We start from the raw sequence: 24,270 nt of genomic DNA, 5'->3' as shown, positions 1-24,270 counted from the left end.
GGTGTTCTGAGTGGTTCTTATGTTGCTATGTGGTTGCTAGGGTGTTCTGAGTGGTTCTTATGTTGCTATGTGGTTGCTAGGGTGTTCTGAGTGGTTCTTATGTTACTAGGGTGTTCTGAGTGGTTCTTATGTTACTATGTGGTTGCTTGGGTGTTCTGAGTGGTTCTTATGTTGCTATGTGGTTGCTAGGGTGTTCTGAGTGGTTCTTATGTTACTAAGTGGTTGCTTGGGTGTTCTGAGTGGTTCTTATGTTGCTATGTAGTTGCTAGGGTGTTTTGAGTGGTTCTTATGTTGCTATGTAGTTGCTAGGGTGTTCTGAGTATTTTTATGTTGCTATGTGGTTGCTAGGGTGTTCTGAGTGGTTCTTATGTTGCTATGTGGTTGCTAGGGTGTTCTGAGTTGTTCTTATGTTACTATGTGGTTGCTAGGGTGTTCTGAGTGGTTCTTATGTTGCTATGTGGTTGCTAGGGTGTTTTGAGTGGTTCTTATGTTGCTACGTAGTTGCTATGGTGTTCTGAGTATTTTTATGTTGCTATGTGGTTGCTAGGGTGTTCTGAGTATTTTTATGTTGCTATGTGGTTGCTATGGTGTTCTGAGTGGTTCTTATGTTGCTATGTGGTTGCTAGGGTGTTCTGAATGTTTTTTAGCATATTGCTGTGTAGGATATGGTTTAAATATGAGATTATGACTGTTTAACATGTATTCATTGAGTTCTACCCTCCAAGCTGAAGATCTTCTCTCCCAGAGCATCGACGATATCCTTGAGTGCAGACTCATCAGTGACGCTGAAGAAATGCTCCTCAGGATCAGTGGCGATGAACTTGATTTCCCTCAGAAAAGCTTCAGGATTGATCCCTCGCCGATTATAGTAGCCAAGAACCTGGAACGGAATTGGAATATCTGAACTATGCTCACCTGTTCAACCTGTGCACCTGTTTGAACACAACTCAAGTATCTGAGACACATGACCGACGGAGAAGAGTAAACCTGAAGAACACATCTGGAGGATTCTACTGGAAAGAGGCATTAACTCACCGCAATACCATACAAGGTGATATTATCCTTCTCACTTTCCTCCACGACTTTCCGTAGGTTTGGGCTGTCGTGTGATTCTCCATCAGTGATGACAATCATGACTTTCTTGGCGTCTGGGCGACCTCCGTGTTTGAATGCTTGTGTTCTGTTATAAATGCATAGACAAAGACATGTAAACACAGTGCTGGGTAGATTACTTACAAATTGTAATCTGTTACTGATTCCAAATCACATGACAAAAATTGAAGTTAGTAACATAATCCATTACATTACGTATTTTAGGTAATATAATCAAACTACTTTTAGATTACTTTTGACCTATCTCATTTTTCACATTGATTTCCAAAACTGGGGTTTGTGAGTTTCACGAAAAGCTAATAAATAATTAAATCATAATTAATGTCAAATTAAAATAAATAATTGTAAATGACAACAGTTAGAATAAAACTCTTACTAAAAAAGATAAAATATTTTATTTGTTAACCTGAGTGTCATGTGACGATTAACCAACATCAGAGAACCTTGAACATAAAAATGTTTTACTTAATTATGAACTTATTATTTAAAATCTCAGGGGGACATCAAGTAAATATATTAGGTGAAAGAGGTTCGGCTGACAAAAAAAAAAAAAAGGTTGGCAATAAGAAATAACATGAATGTGCAATGTGTATGAAAGAGAAGCCTTTCAAGAGTGTTTTAAAATGTAATATAATTTAATTACAAGTACGGTACTTAATTTTTGGAATCTTATTATGTAATCCAGATTACATGTAATCAGTTACTACCCAGCACTGTGCACATGTACATTTTGTTGAAAGTGAAAAAGTGAAAACGCGTGAATCACACATTGTTTCAGCTCTGTTTTTACTCCAGTTGAGTTTTGATAATTAAATTCATGCATACAAAGAGATTCAATTTTTAAATGAATTTGTCTGTTTAACATTATTTGTGTATCTTATGAGTTTATCCAAAATTACTCTACATTTTAGTGTGATTTATGCAATTGCAAAACATCTTGACTCCAATTCCAATTTGAGTTGAATGAAAGCTTATTTCCGCCAGATTACAAACATATAAAAAAGGCAATTGTGACGTCTAATCTCACAATTATTACTTTCTTCTTACAATTGTGAGTTTGTCTCACAATTCTCAGAACTAAGAGTTTACATCTCGCAATTTGGACTTTTTTTTCTCAGAAAGAAGTTATCAGAATGTGCTCAGGTCAGGTGTCTAAACATTTTGGGGGGGAAAACAGAATTGCGAGTTGTAAAGTCAGAATTCTAAAAAAAATTAGATTAAAAGTCACAAGTACCATTTCTTTTTCATTTTTTCATTCTGTAGCTAGAAAAAGTCAGAATTGTGAAATGTAAACTGAGGTTTAGTCTAGATGTAAATTCGCAGTTGAGAGTTTATATCCTGCAATTGTGGGATATGAACTTGCAATTCTGGGAAAAACAATTATGAGATAAAGTCGCAATTATCTTTTTTTTATGAGTGCTGTCAAACGATTAATCGCGATTAATCGAAACCAAAATAAAAGTTTTTGTTTGCATAATATGTGTGTGTACTGTGTATATCTATTATGTGTATATAAATACACACACATGCATGTATATATTTCAGAAAAATATGTTATGTTTATATATTAAATATATTTATTTATAATATAAATTATATGAATATAAATATAGTCATGTAAATACATGTAAATATTTTCAAAATATATACTGTATGTATGTGTATTTATATATACATAATAAATATACACAGAACACACACACATATATATTATGCAAACAAAAACTTTTATTTTGGATGCGATTAATCGCGATTAATTGTTTGACCACTATTTTTTAAATATATACATTTTTATTTCTTGGCGTAAATAAGCTTCCATATATTCCATTGTAAATAATGATGCACATTTAGTGAAAGTTAGTGAATAGCAGACAATCACAAACACGCCACTGTACCGAGCCTCACTGATCGCGAGAGCCGTGCGTGTTTCCTCGCCGCCTCGCTGGTCGATATTCTTAGCTGCCGCTACAACCTCCTCAACTGTACGGAAATCATCCAGCCGAAACTCGTTCACCACTCTCTCACCGTACTGGACCACCCCAACCTGGACAACAGGACACAACACCTGGTGAGATAACTTCTATATGCTTTTACATGTCATATTCTTGTCAAATTCTGTTAGCAACTTAATAACTGTAATGCATCAAACCAAAAAATAAAATAGCTTGAAAACATTTCAAATATATCTAGGTATTTCTGCAATGCAACATGGTAAGCAGGGTGTTCTGAGTGGTTTTAATTAATATTCTGTTAATAATTCTGTATGAATGATCAGATTAGTTTGCACTGTTTGACGAGTTCCTGAGCCTCAGGAGTACAGTGGTAAGTGCTGTTATTGTACAATCCAAACGGTGCATAAATCAAAGTCAGAACAGTCCAAAACTGATTTTCCAGGTCGTAATTCAGACGCACCTGGATCTGTCCTGGACCGACGTAAAACTTCTGTAGCACATTAATCAGGAAATCTTGAACCTCATACCAGGGGTAGATGGAGTTGGATCCATCTAACACAATCACTATGTCCATGTAGGTCTCGCATCCTGTGGAGAAACTGCTGCTGTCAATATGCATGTGATCTGTAGTCCTTAATGAGAAGAATGTTCATCAGTGAAGAGTTTGGCTTTACTTTGAAAGGCTGGAGCGATGCTGTGTGTGAAGTCGAAGCTGCTGTTGACTCTTGAACAGATGCCTGTGCTGTAGTAGGAACTTCCACACTCGTACGACCACAGCGGCCCACATGCCTAAAACACATTCATGAGCCATTTTACTTCCGCACTTTGATGAAAAATTATGATTTTTAGTTTTTTTTGCATTAAGCATATTACCACAAAGCTGTTGTCTTTTGGGTTGGAGGTGAGAGTCATTCCCAACCTCATTTTCTCTTTGCGTTCAAACACGTTGTTCAGGGATACCTTTTCTTAAAAACAGCCGAACGGCAAGAGAAAATTGAGAGAAAAATTACAAAATGTTTTGTTACATTACACCTTTTTTAATCTTAAAGGGGTCATTGGATGCAAAATTCACTTTTACATGTTGTTTGAACTGAAATGTGTTGGCAGTGTGTGTAAACAACCACCCTATAATGATAAAAATCCACTCAGTGGTTTTTATTTAATCCCTATAAATAATATCCCCTTTCTCAAATCAAGCCGTTCTCAGATTCTTGGCTGTGTGATGTCACACAGACCCTGGCCCCTCCCACAATCGTTGATTGACACTAGTGTTTTACCTTAGACCCGCCCTCAGTGAGCTGTCATCAGTCCACCATTGTTTCCCCGCCGGAGCAGATGTAGACAAGAATGGCTCCTAAGCGATTGAGGTGTTTTGTTGTTGGATGTAATAATGAACATAGCAGTCGTCATTTACTCCCAATATCTGAGCCGCTGAAGATGCAGAGGATTACTTTTGTTTCTGAAGGGAATGCGCCCCCGATCTACCTAAATGTGTTTATGTTCACGCGAATCATTCGTGATCCAGCTTCACCTACAGAAGAAGTGAGTATAAGGTTCTTTTATGAGTCTTTGCAAATCGCCTTTCCTAATAATGTGCTAGTTAACAAGTTCTGCGGCTAAATGCGGCTAAAAGTGTACAGTCTCATGAGAACGTCTCGTCACCCCATGGAAGAGGGGGCGGGGCCAGCAGAGCTCATTAGCATTTAAAGGAACATGCACTAAAACGGGTTGCTGTGTGCAGAGCTGTTTTTGACAGGGTAAAAAGGGGGTTGTTTTATACTACCATTGAGACATTTTAACCAAAGTATGTTATAGACTTTTCAATAAGACCCTAAAGAATCACATCAACTTGTGGAAAATGGGCATCCGATGACCCCTTTAAGTCTTTCCCTGCCATTGACAGAATTTTTCAGCTTTCAGTGTTTTCACTGATAGGAGGCGCTATTACACATCTTCTGAAAGAGTACGGAATCTCTGGATCAAAACACAGGGAAGAAGCAGAAACAAGTAAATGCGTATGTAGATGCATATGTAAAAAAAATTGTGATCATCAAACATTAAAGGGCACCTATTATACAAAATCCACTTTTAGATGGTTTGGACATAAATGTGTGTTGGCAGTGTGTGTACACAACCACCCTATAATGATAAAAATCCACCCATTCCTTATTTTTGAATCCCCATTAAACCAAATCCATCTCACTAGGCCTGCCGTTTTGGTGCTATAAGTAATATGACATCACATTGCATAGGGCCGGGCCACGGCGGCTGATTGTCAGCCCTGCATTACTATAGTTTCCGCCCTCAGAGGTTGTATGCTGTTCTCCATTTTCTCCGCTCTTGAGCAGCTATAATGTCAACAATGTCTCGTAAGCAATCCTGATGCTCTGTGTTTGGATGTAAGACTGAACATAACATGGCTGAACATGCGCCACTGAGGACGCAGTGGATTACTTCTATTTTTCAAGGTAATACGCCTCAAAATCTACCTAAATACGTTTATGTCTGCGCAGATCATTTTACTCCAGACTCCTTTGTGAATGTCATGTTGTTATAGTGCTTAGTGTTTTAACTGCTTAGCGTTTTTGTGTGCATACATTATCAAAGTATTTTAATTGATCAGCGGCACGCTTGTGAGATTAGTTCGTGGTCGTGTGGCTCGGTCAATTGAAATTGACAGGTCGGCGCGGCGCAAGCTCTGTAACATCGCACTGTTTCGTCTCACTTTTAGTGCATTTGGCTTCCCATATGTACGGCTGAACACCGGTTCTCTCGCTTTCAGTTATGTTGCTTCTACCTGCTGTTTATTGCAGTAGGTATGCAAAGCAGAGAGACGTATACGCGACGCCCCCTTCTGGAGACGGGGCGGGAATATGCAGCTCATTTGCATTTAAAGTGATACACACTAAAACAGCTCTTTTTTTATAGACCCACCCCAAAATGTTTTTTCCAGCTGTTATAATAAATGATCTGTGGGGTATTTTGAGCTGAAACTTCACAGACACATTCTGGGGACACCCAAGACCAATATTACATCTTGTAAAAAGGAGCATAATAGGTGCCCTTTAAATAGCATATAAATTAAAACTGACTAAAGTTACCGAATGAAATGTCGATGCAGGAAGTGTTTTAGGACTGTGAAGATTTTGGGGTGTTGATGGAGTAGATAATTATCTACTCCATCTGTTTTTTGATCATCGTTCTGAATCAGATCCAGATGCACAATACTTTTTGACAAAACGGGATTTTCTTAGCTTTTTGTTCTAAAATGTTTGCTTTTTTAATGAAACTTACCTACATTCAAGTATTTATAAAAAAAGAATGCATGAAGCTAGAATAAAATTGTTTGAAAGCAGAAGCTCTGTTCTGTCTTTTGACATATGGTATTGCATGTTCAGATATTCATAAAAAAATATTCTGGGGGCCATGAAATGTTTGTGAAAATGATTAAAAATGCTGTCAGTGGCTGCCAACTTGTTTTTTTTTTTTTTTAATGCTGGCAAGGAAAGAGTTAATATTGAGGCGTCAGACGGGTGATATGATACCTAAATGCAGTCGCGTGCAGTTTGTGGCGGGTTTGCCGTCTAGTGGACATCTGTAGACGTCACCTGTCTGGTGTTCACCGCTGCTCTCAAAGGGAGCTCCAACCAGGAGCCTGAAATACAAGAATATTCATCCTCAAATACTTATACAACATGCATTATTTGATCAGGTTTAATCGTTTGATGTATTCTTCAATTATGCATCATGCTTTATTAAAATCTAGTTTGGCATATTTGGTTTTTCTAATGCACTATTACAGCTTTAATTGTTGTTTTTTATTTAAGAAAAACATTGGGAATAAATTGGTGAACAGTAGCAGCTGACTGCAAACAGCCATTTTATGAGAAACACAAACGGGATCACAAGTTCAGCATTCCAGCTGCGTTCCAGAGCTCCAGTCGAAGTCATTCACTCCCTGATAGGAGTCAACGCCACACGAGCCCAGCAGCAGGGAACTGCTATGCAGATTTTTCCAGCTTCTGAGGTACCTCTGAGACGGAGCCAATACCAGAAACCAACAGCAAACTCGGTAATCCTGTTCGCATTGAGATCAAGACGTTTAGAACTGCGACAACAAACCGCATCCCAGAGTTTGGCCTGTGAAATCCATCCATGGCAATGTTTACATTCCTCCACTGCCACTGCGACCTACAGCCGTGTGTTTTGAATCACAGAAATGTCAATTTGTGCTCCTGTCATATTGTCAGTATGGGAAAAAAACAGCATAAACTAGTCTAAGGGGGTTTGTTGGTCTTAACTGGCCAACAAAGTGGTTTTCAGTAGTCAGGATGGTGTAGTTTGATAGTTTTACCTACAATCTTGAATTAGAAACATTGCTGTCAGTCAATTTGTGCTCTTGTCATATTGTCAGTACGAAAAAAAACCCCTGCATAAACCAGTCTAAAGTGGTTTGGTGGTTTTAACTGGACACCAGGGTGGTTTTCACTAGTCAGGATGGTCTAGTTTGATGGTTTTATAGAGGTTTTGGGCACTTAAACCAGCTAAGCGAGCTTAAAAACAACTAAACCTACCAGCAAAAAACCAGCAAACTACCTTATTCTGGTGTAAAGGTGGCTTGTTGGTTTTATCTGGCCAGCAGTGTGTTTTTCATTAGTCAGTAGGTCTAGTTTGATGGTTTTATTTGCAACCATGTGTTTTGTATGACAGAAACGTTACCGTCAGTCAATTTGCAAACTTGTCATATTGTTCATAAAACAGCATAAATCAGTCTAAGGTGGTTTGCTGGTTTTAATTCACCACCAGAGTGGTTTCAGCTAGTCAATATACTCTAGTTTGATATTGTCCTATCATAACAAACCATACATCAATGAAAAGCTTTATTCAGCTTTCAGATGATGTATAAAACTCAGTTTTGAAAGATTGACACTTAAGACTGGTTTTGTGGTCCAGGATCACATTTTAGATAAGTTTTGGACACTAAACCAGCTGAAAACCAGCAGGCTGAGAAACCAACTAACTCTACTAAGTCCAGCAAACCATCTTATGCTGGTTAAAACTAGTCGCTTAAGCAGGCTGATAAATTTGCTGTATCCCTTGGTAAATGAATTAATATGGCAATTTTTCAGTACAATGCTGTATAAAGTACACTGTAAAGATGAGTTTTCAAAATAAAACAGATTATTGGATTACGTTTTACAAGAAAATACTATTTCAGTTTTTCTACTTTAAAATTTCACCGTTAAAAATGAATGTAGTGTGTTTCTTGCCATTTCTTTGTAATTGTTTGTGAAATTTACTAGCAAATTCTGAGTGAAAATTACCCGTTTTTTTAGTTTTTTTTTGCGTACCATAGTAGGATTTGTTTTTGCTTTAAGTCACATGACGGATTGCATTTGTTTTCGGGATGTGCAGCACTCTTAGTTCCCACAATGCACCACTTTCTGAACGTCAGTCATTATTGGAATGTACCGTTACACTTTGGCACCCGTAGTGAAGGTTTAGTCTATCCTAAGGCAAAGTTATTTGAGGAACGTCAAGTTAAACCCAGTCGTTTTTCCAAGCCACCTGATGCTAATACAACATGCCAGGGCTTTCAGAATAAATTGGAGCTCAACATCTTAAAGGATGACAGACCATTTGAACAGTCCTAAACAACCTAAAGTATCCCAGCATACTCCTAAATGAATAGTTTAGAATTTGTTTACTAATTTTCATGTCGATCCAAACCTGTATGCTGCCTTCCATTTACATTGTAATAGAAGCTAGCACACTAATTGCTCTGTGAATCCATCCAGTCATAACCCAGTCGTTTTTCCAAGCCACCTGATGCTAATACAACATGCCAGGGCTTTCAGAATAAATTGGAGCTCAACATCTTAAAGGATGACAGACCATTTGAACAGTCCTAAACAACCTAAAGTATCCCAGCATACTCCTAAATGAATAGTTTAGAATTTGTTTACTAATTTTCATGTCGATCCAAACCTGTATGCTGCCTTCCATTTACATTGTAATAGAAGCTAGCACACTAATTGCTCCGTGTATTTTATTAGGTTGGGTTTTCCACACTGCAATGAAAGAGTACATTTTATCCTATAATGATATTTTGGGTTAGCAGCAAACTATATGGTTGCAAAATGGTGGAGAAACAGTGCAAAGGCTTGTATTCACTCTGACAGATTCACTTTCAAAGCACTGAATTTTGTGTTCATCTGCTTCTCCCATTTGTTCCTTTTTACATTGACTATCACTCTATATAGACTAATACAATCAGATACAACAATCATTTTTCAAATATTTTTTTACAATATATACTGATAAATTGAACATTCACTTCAATGGTATGAGTAAACATTAGGACTGATTACTGAAAGCCATAGGTTCAAACACAATCAAGAGTTGACTGATAAACTCACTGAACAGTTGCACCAGATTTGAGGACAGTATTTCAGTAATCACTTCTAGTTCAACTTTTCCAGGTACCCTTACGAAAAAGAAGTTTATTCAAGTGTGCTATTAGTATACTTCTTTTAAACTAAAAAATAGGAAAGTATACTTTCAGTCTAATTTTATGTACTTCTCAGACACGGGCTTTATGTACTTCTCAGAAATATACTTAAAATGACATTTAAGTATACTTGACTTATACTTAGAAGTCTAAATATATTTTAGCTATAATTGTGCTCCTAGAATCCGTGTTTTCATTGTTATACTGTAGGGGGCGCTAGTACACATCTTCTGTACAGAATTTATACTTATACTAAATATATTTTAGCTATATTTGTGCTCCTAGAATCCGTGTTTTCATTGTTATACTGTAGGGGGCGCTAGTACACATCTTCTGTACAGAATTTCCAAAAAACACAAGTGAAGAAGAAACCGAAACAACAGATGCTTCCACATGTATTCTAACACGATCATCAGACATGAAACAGCATTAAAACTGTGTAACATTATGGAATAAAATGTCGACCAATGAAGAGGTAATAATAACTGTCAAGCTTTGGGTGTTGATCGACTCTATCTACGTTTTGATTATCATTCTAAATCCAATTAATAATCATTTTTCAGCTTTTTGTTCAAAACCTTGTTAATTTCTTTATTTTTTAAATTTTTTATTTATAAAACTTACCCACATTCAAGTGTTTAAAAAAGAATGCATGAAGCTAGAATAAAATGTTTTTGTTTACAAGCAGATACCCTGTTCTTTTGATGTTTTGTATGTTCAGATATTCATAACAAAATATATACAAATTAATACCTAAATAGGGACATAGTAGTATACTTAAAGTATGATGTAAAGTTCACTTAAAGAAAACTTACGAGTATACTTGCAGTATAAAACTACTAAACTAGTAGTTTACTGAGACTATACTTCAAAGCGTACTAAAAATGCTACTACAAGTATTTAATTAGTAAACTATCAGTATACCTATAAGTTCACTTTTAGTATAGTTGCTGTACAAACTAAAAACATAGATGTAAACTAGTTGTGTAACTAAAGTTTACTACTGTTATACTAAAAGTATACTTTTATATACTAGAAAGTGGGCCAATTTAGTCCCAAGGAGTATTGAAATAGTACACTTACAAGTATACTACTAGTACACTGATATTTGTATACTTACTACATAAAGTATACTTAAAAATATACTTGAACTTTACTTAAGTATACTTAATAAAATAAACTTGAAGTATACTACTTTTTGGTAAGGGTATGCTATACTGGTATCTACTGTACATTGCGGCATATGCACTTAAAGCATAACACACTTAAACATTCTCTTTTTTCTAGCACAAACAAATGAACTTGCAATGCAAATGAGGCTCATTATAGTATGCACCTTGTTCACAAAAGTTTGCACTGTTTGCATTTAGATGTATGCATTTTATCCAAAGCAAATTACATTGCATTTACTGGGAATCAGACAGTTTTTTTTGTTTAAATGAGTTGTTTATATATATTTTTCTGTTAAAACAGCCAGTTGCATTTGGCTGTGTTTTGCAACACTGCCTGATCTGCGTAATTTTGTGTGCTAAAACAATGCAGACAGTATATGCAAATGAAGGCTAACAGCACGTTCAATTCATTTTAAGTGAATTTTCCCGTGTCCGACTCTAATCCGTTTAGTTCTATGTTGTCTGAACCGCAAAAACTGTGCGAAATCCATAGTTCCTACAAACCCAATCCAAACCGTATTTGTATGTGGTCTGAAATCTGATTAAAATTTGAATTTTAGAAATGCATTTCCGTCTAAACAGTACGATCAGATTAGTATTAGTTGTAATATCCTGGATATTGACTTCGCTGTCTGAACAAACAGATCCGATTTCAGCACTTGCACAGTGACGGTGCAGACGGTCAGCCCTAAATATTGGATTTGAAAAACTAATCGGAATTGGGTGCAAAGCCACCTCGCGTTCTTTCAGGAGCTGAAATAATGTACTTCTGTGTGTCACTTCTGATAAAAGCATCTGCTGATGACATTAGCTAGAAACCCAGCTGAAATATAGACTGATGTTGTTCTTAATCGTGCATATCGGAACATGTTGACATGTGGATACCAATATCCCTAAAGTATACTACAAATTCTTCATTTAAGCTCATGAGTTATGCTGAGGAAATGTATCACTGAAACAAGATCAGCAACTAGTACTTTTTAGTGTTTACCATTAATGTCAACCCATTTTATGACCGTAATGTGATGTATTTTTATATGAAACAGGAGACTCTGCCAATGGGGTCAGAAAAATAAACTTAATTCAAGTTTATTTCTCTGACCCCATTTTTTTGTTTGTTACAAACACACAGCTTTTCGCTTCTCCAGATGTTAACTGATGGACTGGATTGGTGTGGATTACTTGTGGATTATTGTGATGTTTTTATCAGCTGTTTGGACTCTCATTCTGACGGCACCCATTCACATCCATTGGTGAGCAAGTGATGTAATGCTACATTTCTCCAAATCTGATGAAGAAACAAACTCATCTACATCTTGGCTGAACTGAGGGTGAGTACATTTTCAGCAAATGTACATTTTTGGGTGAACTATTCATTTATGTAAAAGAGGCGCTTTTTATTTGGTGGAATTTAACAAAACATCCAGTCACTCTTGCATGTAAACTAGGCCTTGACTAAAACAACAGGGGGCCATTTTTTGAATAGTGTGCAAAACTTAACATAATAATTTTAGATGCATGTGTTTTTAAGAGCTAAAATATTTTATGCATTAGTGCATGAAGCAAAAGTGTCCTTTAATTTTTTAAGTGACATTCTACAGAAATGGAAAAACAGCATTCCTCTCGGCTCTGCGCAGTAAATCGCATTCCAGAGGGAAGTGCACGCCACACTGTTTGTCTTGCGATGGGATGCACAGGAGGGGGTTTGGGAATTACAAGCCACAAAACTCATACTTTCCAGAGCTCGCGCTCGCAGACGGGTCGAGACAAGTGCAAATACTTTCCACTTATTTACCTGTGCACATCAAAGGCCCCCAGGTTTCTCAATGCTGGGGGACCACGAGTTCTCCATCAGTGATGACAAACCTCAGGATTAAACAACAGGAAGCTGACGTCTGGATTCGGTGGTTTTGGTGCCGTGGGAGTTTGGTTAACGATGTGTATTCTTTTGTGTACCTGGGCTTTTATGAGCCAAAAACAATACCCTGTGTTTTAAAGGCTGTAAACTGTGAGCATGTAATGTTTAGGACTAATTGATTAGCTTTAACATACGTTCCGGTAAAGACTGGCTGGGTTACAGTAATGCCATTACTTGCTTATGACGTCACATTCTGCATAGCAGCAATTATACATGCACCTGGTCCTAAAATTTATGTTTAACATTGTGGTCTAAATCGGATTTAATTTTATGCATATTAGTATATGCAATTTTTCATAGAGTCACATAATCAGTCAGGCTACATAAAGAGTGAAAAACTGAAACATTGCGTTGTTTTCAAAACATTGATCCGTCAACTTCGTAATCAACCAATCATGTGATTTTGGGGCGGGACTTGTCTGTTTGCCTGACCAATAATAAAAGGGTTGGAAATACTGGAGAATTAATGCAATACAATTTTAAATTACACACTTTTGTGGTGTAGAATAAACATTTTAAATGAAAAATGATTAAGAAATTCTATTGACATATAGACTGAAAAAAAGTCAATATTAGCATAGTGTTTCCTACTGGTTTCCTGTTTTGCAGCAGATCATATTTTTAATGTTGGAAAATATGGTTTGTTATTGACTAACCTCACTTTGTTTGCAAAAATAGCGCTGAGCAGCACCACCACTAACGCATCTATAAACATTCTTGACTTTCTATGAATTATAATCCATAACCCTGAAATTGTAAGACTAAATGTCCACAGTTATGACTCACTTGCTACTATGAACATATGTTATTGGTTGTGAATGGTTTTGCTTATTGCTTATTTAATTTCCCATGAATTTGCGCAGATGCAACTGAAGTACGTTGCGTCGGGAGGACCGCAGTTTGATTTACTTCAGTGAGAGCGATTCGTCTTCCTGCTGGGAGAGTTTCAAGGTCGATTCTGAGACTGTGTGTTTGCCAGCAGACAGCAGAACCATGAGCACAATCGCATTTCACAACAGTATTTCATCCGAAAAAAATTATGGATGAAACTATGCAAGGAGAAAATTATTGCTGAACTTCTGCCTTTCTCTATGATGTCTCGATTGTTTCTTCTAGGCAGCCATGAGAGAGAGCAAATCAAGAAGTTTCTCCTTAAGGAAAAAGTCAAACTGTGCTTAGATGTGCCAAGATATGAAAGTCAGAGATCTCAATATGAACTCAAAGATTTCTCATCAAATGGTCTGAGCTGCTCTACATTCATTTTATAGTTCTGTACTCATACTGTGTGACAACGAATGACTCATTTGTGTCTTTTTTTTAAATTCTTCACACATTTTAGAAGAAACATCTGTGACGATGTTGATTCTTCAGAGAAGCATGGCTGCGAACTCCATCTCATGAGGTATGAAAGAGCAACATCAGAGCTGTAAAATGTTCATTTGGGAATGTTTTCTCAGGCCTATGAAACTCAAACTGGGAATATAAAATCAAGGTTGCCATCAGGTTTTCATACAGAGCTGGTTTTGATGATCTTTACAGATCAGTTTCTGAAGATGCAGTCTTACCATTTCTGCCCGTCTGCCTCGTGTTGTTGAACCGTATATCCAAACTGAGCCTCCTTCGAACCCTTGATGATTTTTGCATGTCTGGTGTCAATATTAAAGCAGGTCCACCGCCCTGAAATAAAACCAAACAGCTTTTCAATTTAATTCAGTAGGCAGTAAATGGATTAAAGTCATGGTAAATACTTTACCATTTGTAGACTGTTACATGCTTATATGCAAAACTATTGGGCCCTATTTTAACGATCTAAGCGCATGGTCTAAGGCGCAAGGCGCAGGTGCACTTAGGGCGTGTCCGAATCCACTTTTGCTAGTTTAACGACGGGAAAAAATACGGTCGGCGCGCCCCGCGCATGGTCTAAAAGGGTTGTCCCTATTCTCTTAATGAGTAATGGCCGTGTTTTGGGCATAATGTGCAATAAACCAATCAGAGTCTCATCTCCCATTCCCTTTAAGAGCCAGTTGCGCTCGCGCCATGGCGGATTTGCTATTTACACGGCAGAATTTGCAAGTGCAAAGACACAACGCGTCTCCAGAGAGGAAATGGATCTGCTCATGCGCGAGCAAATAGGTAGCCTAATTCTGATACATGCAGTGACTATCCATTATGACATGTAGGCATTTTTATATTTATGTAGCCTACACAATAATAATCTTTTACATTGTAATCCTTTAATTTTTAATATGTGGCATGTTTGCATGCTGCTGCGCGTCTCTGTGTGTGTAATAAGCAGAGTGTACGCACGTTGTGAACCTGCCTATAGGCGCATATTACTAACGTGCTCTTTAAATAACAAAAACATACTGCGCCATTAACTTTAGGCCACACAAAATAGCAACACACCAGCAATGCGCCTGAACACACCTCGTTTTCAGGCCAGCACGCCCATGGGCGCACAAATGGGCGCAAATGCATGAAAATGATATCTGCGTCGGGCTGAAACTAGCAAAAAACACTTGCGTCGCGCCTGGCGCCGCATTGCGCCAGGTGTACTGTATGATAGGGCCCATTGTTTTTTCATGCATCTGCTTTGAGGTTTTGGGTTATTTTATTTTTTTTCACGTAAATTGACTTCTTTTAGGCTAGTGGAAAGAAAACATTCAAAATACACATTTAAGTGTTTATTTTATTGGACTTTATTTACTTGTGTATGTATGTTATTTACTTGTGTCGATTACAAATCAGACTTTTCGCTTCAGCAGTACTTACATACACCAAACTTAACTGTTTTTTTTTTTCTCCTATCTACAGTGCTGGCCAAAATGATTAGAAACCTATATTCTGTAGGTTTTTACTGATTTCTTATGGTATATATTTAACATTTTACTTCTAAAAACATGGTAAACATGTTTGCTTTCTGTCTGTCGACAGTATTTTCTGATATATGGAGTGATAAAAAAAGAGATCCAAAATCCCCATAACCTTTAACTGTTAAAGTTCAACAAAATGAAAGAAAATTGATCTTGCCTTCTAATGTGAGCACTAGGAATAGTGATGCTTGTCTTAGCAAATGATTTTTGGTATAAATACTGTGAAACTGCAGCACTCACATTAAGAGCCACTGATAAAAGGTCTAAATGTTACAATACGTCTAAGGAACGCTTATTCTATTCTTGTGCTGTTTTAAAGGAGGCACAATTTATCTCACATAGTGCACAAAGATGATAAACCGTCAATGAGACCACATGAAAGAGCAGGAGGGAAAAATTGAAGCTAAATGCCATCGGCAGCACATATCAAAGGGAATTCTGCGTCCTGTGATGGTCTATTCACATCCCTCGGCTTCTAGCATTCCCAGCCTCTGGATTTCATTTAAATGTTTTTTAGGAAAGGTCACTTGGATGGGAAGCAAGAATATGGTATCATAGAAGTGATGTCACATCGCCTTTCGAGTTTAATTTCCTGGGGAAACGTTTCCCTTGACAGGGAAAAAAAAAAAAGGAAAGAGGGTCAGTCATATTTTCTCCATATTCTTCTCTTTTTCTCAGCAGGATGAAAAGTCCCAAAAAGAAAGAAGCCCAGGATGAAAAGTCATCACACTTAAAAAGACGCAGTGGCCTGTTGTGAAGCCAACAAAAAATGAAAATATGTTTCTCACATTCACAGTCTCATTGATTGTGGAATGCGTTTTGGAGAGCGTCGTTTTGTCTTATAGACAGGAATGTTCTGGCCTCAATACAAGATATAACGGTAGTTTTTGTGGCGTAATGTGTTACCACAGAAAATAATATTCGCTTATCCATCAGATTTGCTTAAAAAAAGTAAAATCACGACTATGGGGTCATGCACTTTGAAGGTTTTGACGTGAAGCTCTTTTTTTTAATGCTTGAATGAATTCTTCCAGACAAAAATGGTATTTGAACTCTAAAGCATAATTTTAGACAACTGTATCTAGGCCAATAAAATTTTTGCTATTTGTGGTTCTTGTTGGTCCATTGGCTATCCGTTAACATTTCCGCTCATTTCAGCATGGAAGTGCCAAGAACATGCTGAACATTTTTGTTGGTGAGCACTCAGTTCTAGACTGATGTTTTTGAGCCAATCACCTGAGTCGTATATGTCATGTGACCTAATAATTCTACAGCCACAGGAAAATGACATTGGCGCCATGTGAACACACGTAATCGTAATCGCAAACTAGCGACTATTCTGTGACGTCAAAGACAGCAGATGTGGGGTGAGTAAATGATTTTTGTGTGAACTATACCTTTAAATCGTATTCAGGGTTATTTCAGTAGTATTTACATGCTATAATTAATAGTGTTTATTACTAATTTGAATGAGCTTTTATTTTTAAATGCAAATTTCCTTTTAAATTTTCAAGTTTTAGTGATTTTTAATGCACATTATTTGTTTTAATATTTAGAATTATTTTTATTTCAGTTTTACTACTTCACCTTCAATTTTTTTCAGTTAGTTAAGGCAACATTTCTCATTTTTATCTTTTTTCTTTTTATCTTTTTTTAAGTTTTTCATCTAATATTTATATTTTATTTTATTTCAGCTTTATTTCAGTTAACTATATATATATATAATTTTATTTTTTTTAGTAAACAGTAACAACACTGGTTGAATTGAAACCAGACTCCTATCTTGGGGAATATGAGGTGAAGCGGTTGTGAAGTCAGCCAAGATCTGCGGCTAAATTACAGCCAGTTTACAATAGTAATGACTATAGTGAATGTTATGTGCTCAGATGCTCTTGATTCTTGAGAAGATCTGGTGACATTAGAGTCATTTTTCATGTGTGATTCACATAAACGATTCACATGTGTTTTAATTCAAACAGAAGCCCCAGTAGTTCTCAGATCATTCATTATTCTGTCTGGATAAAGCCGGTTGGTTGAGCAACCTTACTGTATTAAAATACACATATACTGTATATTGGGTAAAATACATGCTTTTTAATTGCATTGAACCATTTTTATCAATGCTTTTTCTATGTTAAAAAAAGTCACAAAAAAAAAATAATATTCCAGTTTAAAATAATTGATTAATTTTCTCAATACGTTTAACTAGTTAATAAAATATACTGAAAGTATAACCTGTTTTCTCCAGCTTCATCTACCAGATTGTTGCACTGCATTATGGGATTGTCTTTCCATGAAGGATACCTGCAATGTTGCCTTAAAAATGGACAAAAATGAGATTCCTTTGCATCAGGACTGCACTTATGAAGCTTTAAAATGCTGCAGCTTTGGAAAAAAGGGCTACTGAAAACCAAACTTAATTTTGAACCGACTTAGAGTTTTAGCAAACCAGCATGACTAGACTGGCAGACCTGCTAGAACCAGTTTAGTTAGAGGTTTTTTTTGGATTTATCTCGGCTCTTTCAGACCAGCTCTGGCTTGGATGAGAAATGAATCCACGACCAACACTTCGGGCCAGAAATGAACCAGACATTACACTCACATGGCAAGTGACTGCGTAAGATTCCAGCATGGTAAAGTCGTCACCGAAGGTTTCTGGGAAAGTGCTCTTAAATTTGACTTATTGAACAGGTGGCTCTTCTGACTCATCCGAGTCTCTAGATATGGCCCAGGTCCCTCTTTAGTGTTTTTTTCACCTGTTTTATGATCCAGCAGGTGAAAATCGCAAGTCTAATCACTTAATAAAGTAACAGCACACAAAAATAAAACTCATGACTGTGACATCCAAGCACATGAGAGGGCATAATTAGGACAAAAGTAAATATTGGAAAAAGGGGGACAAACTGTGGTTTTGATTAAGCTGAAAGTAGGATCAAATCTGTCAGATGGATGTTATCTTCTCCTCATTACTCATGATATCATGATGTAAACAGGCCCAGACACTTCCGGTGTCATCAGCCAATCAGATCGCTGATCACCGTGGCGACGAAAACTAAGAGAAACATCTCTGTACGCATTTAAATTTAATGCATCACAGTGACATTAATAAATATGCTCCTTCTTTCACATGTGTTTTGAACTAAGGATTATGCCACTTGTCATTAATGGGTGGAGAGCAGGAGTTGGGTCCTTTTTCCAAAGCATTCCTTAAAAATATCTAGCCTCAGACGTACTTTTTCCACATTGAGTCGTCTATTGTTTTTAAATGACAGTATTTTAAGAGTTCATGCTACTCAGAGACGCACGTAAACAATGTAATAACTCTGTGCCCTCTGTTGGACGCCACACGCAAACACATCGCTAAAAGAAAGATGCATGTTGCTGTAATGTTACTGCAAATCCAAATCATGCATTACTCAATGGCTCCTTTTTCAGGACACAATGACCGTTTTATTCTTTCTAAGCAAATTAAGGCATGTAGCTACAAAAGGTTTGATTTTATTGTTACCAATTGCAAATATTTAATATGTTACACTTATTTTTAAAGATTATGAATATTGTCTTGGAACCCTTTTGGGAGCCACTGCTCTTGGAAACCCATCTAGCTGAAGTTCTGGCAGGTCTAGATCGGATCGATCTGTATTTATGAGCTAAGACTTGAGGTAACCACTTCTCAGCTCATTAAAAATCCCTTACGGCATATAAATATCTCTGGGGATTCAGTTCGCCAGAATTTATCTTCTCTGCATACATTTATTGTAATCGAACCCATGTATGACATGTGCCCTCCTGTGTAGGTCCATTAGATGAGCAAGTGTGTAAGTGGATCCAGATTGTGTGTTTGATCCAGGAACTAGATCCTGCTCATAAAAGTCCATCTGGATGAAGGTCACACAGTTCCTCTAGAGCTCCTCCATTATCAACCTGACGTTCCCAGAACGGTAAGAGAGCCGCTAACAAAAATGTGTTCTAAGAACGTTTTGTTAACGTTCCATTTAATTGTTTTTATCATTGTTTTGGAACGTTTTTGCTTGATTATGCAAGCATTAAGGGAACGTTCCATTTTATCATGTTACAACAATTTGTTGTTACTTTTGAACGTTCTGAAACAAAAAGTAGCATTTAAAAAAAAATTAGACGAACATCCTACAAAAAAAAAAAAACGTTCAATGAACAATGTATAAATAATGTTTCTGTGCTAAATTTTTGAAAACATTATTAAAGACCAATTAACTTTGAACGAACATTCTGTTTATGGAAGAAAAGTTTGTTCATAACTTTGGGAGGACCTTGCCAGAACGTTCCCTGTTATTTGGGATTCACTTTATTGAACTTGATATCAACTCATATGATAAGCCCCAAACCACAAGCAACTTTTGCAGAAATACCTAAAGTATAAATGTGAATACAACACAGCATATTTCAGAACTTATAAAACATAGAATTTTTGAGTTTCATCATGCTTGTTAAATAAAAATAACCCACTGAATATCTCAAAATAGTATTCTACACAGCAGTAAGATTAAAATAAAGAGCAAATCAAGACTTTTGCCTAAAAATCCACAGGTTTCTCCTGAGAAAAAAATCGTGATCTCACATCTGTCTCCTCTAGAGTTTCAGATCTCAAGAATATCTCAAACTGCACCAAAATGTCAATATAAGCTCATATATTTCTCATGAAATAATCTGAGCACGTTCACATTCATTTTACAGCTCTCTGTTCTTACTGGATGACAACTAGTGACTCGTTTGGAACTGTTTCTCAAGAGGAACCCTAAAAGAAAACCTAGAATCAAAAACTTATATTAAGGTTTAATCAGATTTATCTCACTTGTGGAGACTGTTTTGTCCTCAAAGTCTATCACGCTGATAAGCATGCTTGCGTTAGCTCACACACCCACTTTACACTCACACACACTCACCTGGCATCAGAGCGGCGACGCACAGCAGAAAGATGCAAGTGTACTCCATACGTTCATACATGAATCGGTCAGTGTGTTTGTGTGTATCAGGCCCTCACAGCACGAGCAGACAGTCGGGTCTGATCGAGTCCTGAACCGCAGCAGAACTACATCTGAGAAGGAGGAGCTGACAGCTGCCTCGAGGAGGAGGAAAACGGGGCGAGCGTCCTCAAACACAGAGAGAGAGTTTGGAGCAGGTACCTGACTGGCTTCTCTTGTAGTTTCCCACATACTTTAGTGCTCTTAAAGCTGCTGTATCTCTCTCTCCAGATGTGTAGCTGTGGAAAATGAAGTTCTGCAGTTCTCTGGACTTCACATCTGTCGGTACGCACACGTTGTACACACGTTGCTGCCAGAGCTTAACGGACTTCAATAACATGGTGATTTCCACTCCATGCACTCTTTAAAAACCCCAAGAAATCAAAATTGTGTCTGTAGGGTTATTGACGCTCTTGTGGCGTCAAGCTTTAAAACACATATTTTGGGGAGTTTTGAATCTATACACTTAATTACACTTCATGCATAAAGGCAAGACACCACAGGTGAATAGGGTTAAAAAAAAAAAATTAAGCAAACTTATAATACTTGTAATAAAAAAAGAGTTTTTACAATTTTTCTGAGATGTTAAGTTTAAATATGCTAGTGATGCATAATTAAATATGCACTCATTTGCTTACATTTCCAGAATATGAATCTGAACACTGTATGAAGCCAGGTTTAAAATTCTTGATCGATTTTGTTAACATATACGAGTTAAAAGTTTTTACTGAGAGGATTTTGGATATCTATTTTTATCACTTAGTAAATCAGAAAATACTGTCATCAGCCAGAAAAAAAAAAACATTTTCACCATGTTTTAGTAATACAATTTTAAAGACATAAGAATAATATATGAACAAACCCCTCTATAAAAACCTTCAGAATATAGTTAGGAATAAAACTGCTAAGTTTGGTATTTGCAAGTGCTGCTAAAGTGCAGAAACAAACTGATTTTGAGACAATTGCCTTTAAAAATATGTATTGTATTTGAAATTTGCAGGTGCAAATAGATAAATTGCGATAATAAAATCAAGCAAATTATATATGAGAAAAAAAAAACTCTATAAAAACTGTGAATGTTGATGTATGTAAGTGCTGTTGATTTTTTGAGAAAACAACTTTTAAAAATATGTATTGTGATTGAAATCTACAGACACAAGTAGATTAAAGTGCAAAAATACACTTTAAAAGTGAGCGGTGCATGCAAAAGTAATGTTTTTTTTTCCTAAAAGTGTCTTGCTTCAAGCTAAAACCTTTGAACCAAAACAATGCAATGATTAGTTTGTGGTTTTGTTTGTCAAATGTGGGAAAGCAAAGTAAACAGATGAATATCCTGGAAGCTGGTGAGGGGGATATAAAACACCGACCGCACCAAAGATGCTGCTGATTAGCCGTTACCTTCATGCGGTGACTCAGTGCGCTTAAGAGACTCCAGACGAGACGAGATGTTTGATACGCTAGAATAACAAAGCAGGAACTGATTAACAGCAGGCAAGGTCTTTGCCGTAAGTCTCAGAGAAATTAACTTCCAGTTCACAGGAAAACTGAAGTTCAATCATCATTTACTCACCCTTGTGCCATTTCAAAGCTGCATGAGTTTCTTCTGTGGAATACAAAAGATGTATGTGTCAAGGTCCTGAAAGGACATAAAGGCACCATGAAAGTATTCAGGAAGTCCTGAAGTCATCTGATAGTTTAATTGGAAGAACAGACACAAATTTATATCCGAATTCAAGGTTTTTATTGTGTTTTTTTGTTCTTTTATTTTTGTTTTTGGGTCATTCCACAAAATCGGTGCCTTTTGCGTCCCTAAGAAATAATCAGACATAGATTTAATATAACAACGAATACATTTGCAATTTAAAAACATAACAATACTATGTATTCTTTCATCAATATTTAATCAAAAAAGTCAATTAAATATTATTTTAAATAATTTAAATAGCATTTATGCTGGTAAATGTAAGGTTTTTGGCCTGTCTCTCACTATGATTTTTCTTTTTCAAGAGGACTTTTAATTTGCAAAATGAAGGCAAAATTATATAAACATCACATTTGCATATTGTTTTAAATATGTGACCCTGGACCACAAAACCAGTCTTAAGTCGCTTGGGTATATTTTTAGAAATAGCCAAAAAAAAAAAACATTTTATGGGTCAAAATTATCGATTTTTCTTTTATGCCAAAAATCATTAGGATATTAAGTAAAGATCATGTTCCATGAAGATATTTTGTAAATTTCCTACTGTAAATATATCAAAACTTAATTTTTGATTAGTAATATGCATGGCTAAGAACTTCATTTGGACAACTTTAAAGATGATTTTCTCAATATTTTGATTTTTTTGCAACCTCAGATTCCAGATTTTCAAATAGTTGTATCTCGTCCAAATATTGTAACAATAATATAACAAACCATACACAAATGGAAAGCTTATTTATTCAGTTTTCAGATGATGTATAAATCTCAATTTTAAAAAATGGACCCTTATGACTGGTTTGTGGTCCAGGGTCACATATAGTCTCATTGTTAAGCAATGTTTTTGGCACAAGTATGCATTTATTTCTATAAAATTTAAATCTTTTTATTGGTGTCAGCCCTGTTACCCTCATCAAAAAACCCTTGTGAAATAACGTAGGAGGCTTCATCATCTCTCAACCAGGATTCCTACACTTAAAACACAAGCATGTTTCTCTCTCACTTCTATAATGTTCTATTTTTGATGATTTAGGAGGCTTGTCTCAGGGGGGCCATCATGCAGTGTCAATACTGTTACCATTTTTAAAATGTAAATTTAAACAATTATTTATCACATTTAATATAATCAATATCTACAAGTAAAATCTTTTCAAAGTGTACAACATGTGCTTTTGTGAACTATTAGCTAGAAATTAGGAAATTAGTTTGAAATTGTCAACCCTGTTACTTTTCAGGGTAACAGGTTTTGACAGGTGGGTAACAGGGATGACATTATTTAGGTGTCACCCTGTATTTAATGATTGTTTGTGTGAAATGCAATCATGTTTAAAGGTTACCCTGGGAGTAATTTTGAGCTAATGCCTATATCATTCAGTGGCATATGAGCATGAGTTACATTTTAGTTAGTGTTATTGGTATTGTTACTATTACTGTTGTTGTTAATGACCAGGATAGGATGATCAGTCTCAATAAAACTCTCTTTTCCCCCCGTAACTCATTGTCAATAATGCATCCATGTAAATTCAATTACAAACAAGAGCAGCAAGGTGACTGCAGACCTTCACCCCAGTCTTGTAATGTTCAAATAAAATAAAAATCTTGGTCTGGTTTCAGATAATCACAGAAAGACCAAGATCTGATCATCTTCCTTGCCTAATAATTGAACCAGATCAGTATATTTGAAGTTCTGTGAGGGGACACAGACAAACAGATGGGCGCATTATCTAATTACAATACTCTTAAAACATTACATCTCTTAGAAATGTAATGTACTAAATCAACAATGAACTGACTTAAACTGGAAAATTGACTGTTTACTATTGTCATACAACTATGCTAAGTAAGTGCAAAACAATATAATTCAATTTAAAATTGTAAAAATGCACAGTATTATTTAAACAAATATGTGCAGTGTGCTTAAAGGGGTCATATGATGCTATTTCAATTTTTCCTTTCTCTTTGAAGTGTTACAAGCTCTTGGTGCATAAAGAAGATCTGTAAAGTTGCAAAGACTAAAGTCTCAAATCCAAAG

The 24,270-nt window shown here is 36.3% G+C and overlaps 1 protein-coding gene across 1 annotated transcript in view; it reads right to left on the bottom strand.

The window, feature by feature from the left end:
* Positions 1 to 20,566, bottom strand: part of LOC107738627 (integrin alpha-11-like) — a 50,918-nt gene extending 30,352 nt beyond the window's left edge. The window contains exons 1-9 of the mRNA XM_016550409.1: positions 20,462 to 20,566; positions 14,232 to 14,343; positions 6,611 to 6,720; positions 3,939 to 4,030; positions 3,740 to 3,854; positions 3,526 to 3,653; positions 3,009 to 3,157; positions 1,036 to 1,180; positions 718 to 880 (exon numbers count right to left, since the gene is read on the bottom strand). Of these exons, the coding sequence (XP_016405895.1) occupies positions 718 to 880; positions 1,036 to 1,180; positions 3,009 to 3,157; positions 3,526 to 3,653; positions 3,740 to 3,854; positions 3,939 to 4,030; positions 6,611 to 6,720; positions 14,232 to 14,343; positions 20,462 to 20,522 (1,075 nt within the window). The 5' untranslated portion in view covers positions 20,523 to 20,566. The remainder of the gene's footprint in view (positions 1 to 717; positions 881 to 1,035; positions 1,181 to 3,008; positions 3,158 to 3,525; positions 3,654 to 3,739; positions 3,855 to 3,938; positions 4,031 to 6,610; positions 6,721 to 14,231; positions 14,344 to 20,461) is intronic.
* Between the last annotated feature and the right edge of the window lie 3,704 nt (positions 20,567 to 24,270).

Source organism: Sinocyclocheilus rhinocerous, unplaced genomic scaffold, assembly GCF_001515625.1.
Source record: "Sinocyclocheilus rhinocerous isolate Xijiao unplaced genomic scaffold, SAMN03320098_v1.1 scaffold401, whole genome shotgun sequence".
NCBI classification, from domain to species: Eukaryota; Metazoa; Chordata; class Actinopteri; order Cypriniformes; family Cyprinidae; genus Sinocyclocheilus; species Sinocyclocheilus rhinocerous.
The sequence above is the reverse complement of the archived record's forward strand: the minus strand, read 5'-3'. Positions and strand labels throughout refer to the sequence as shown.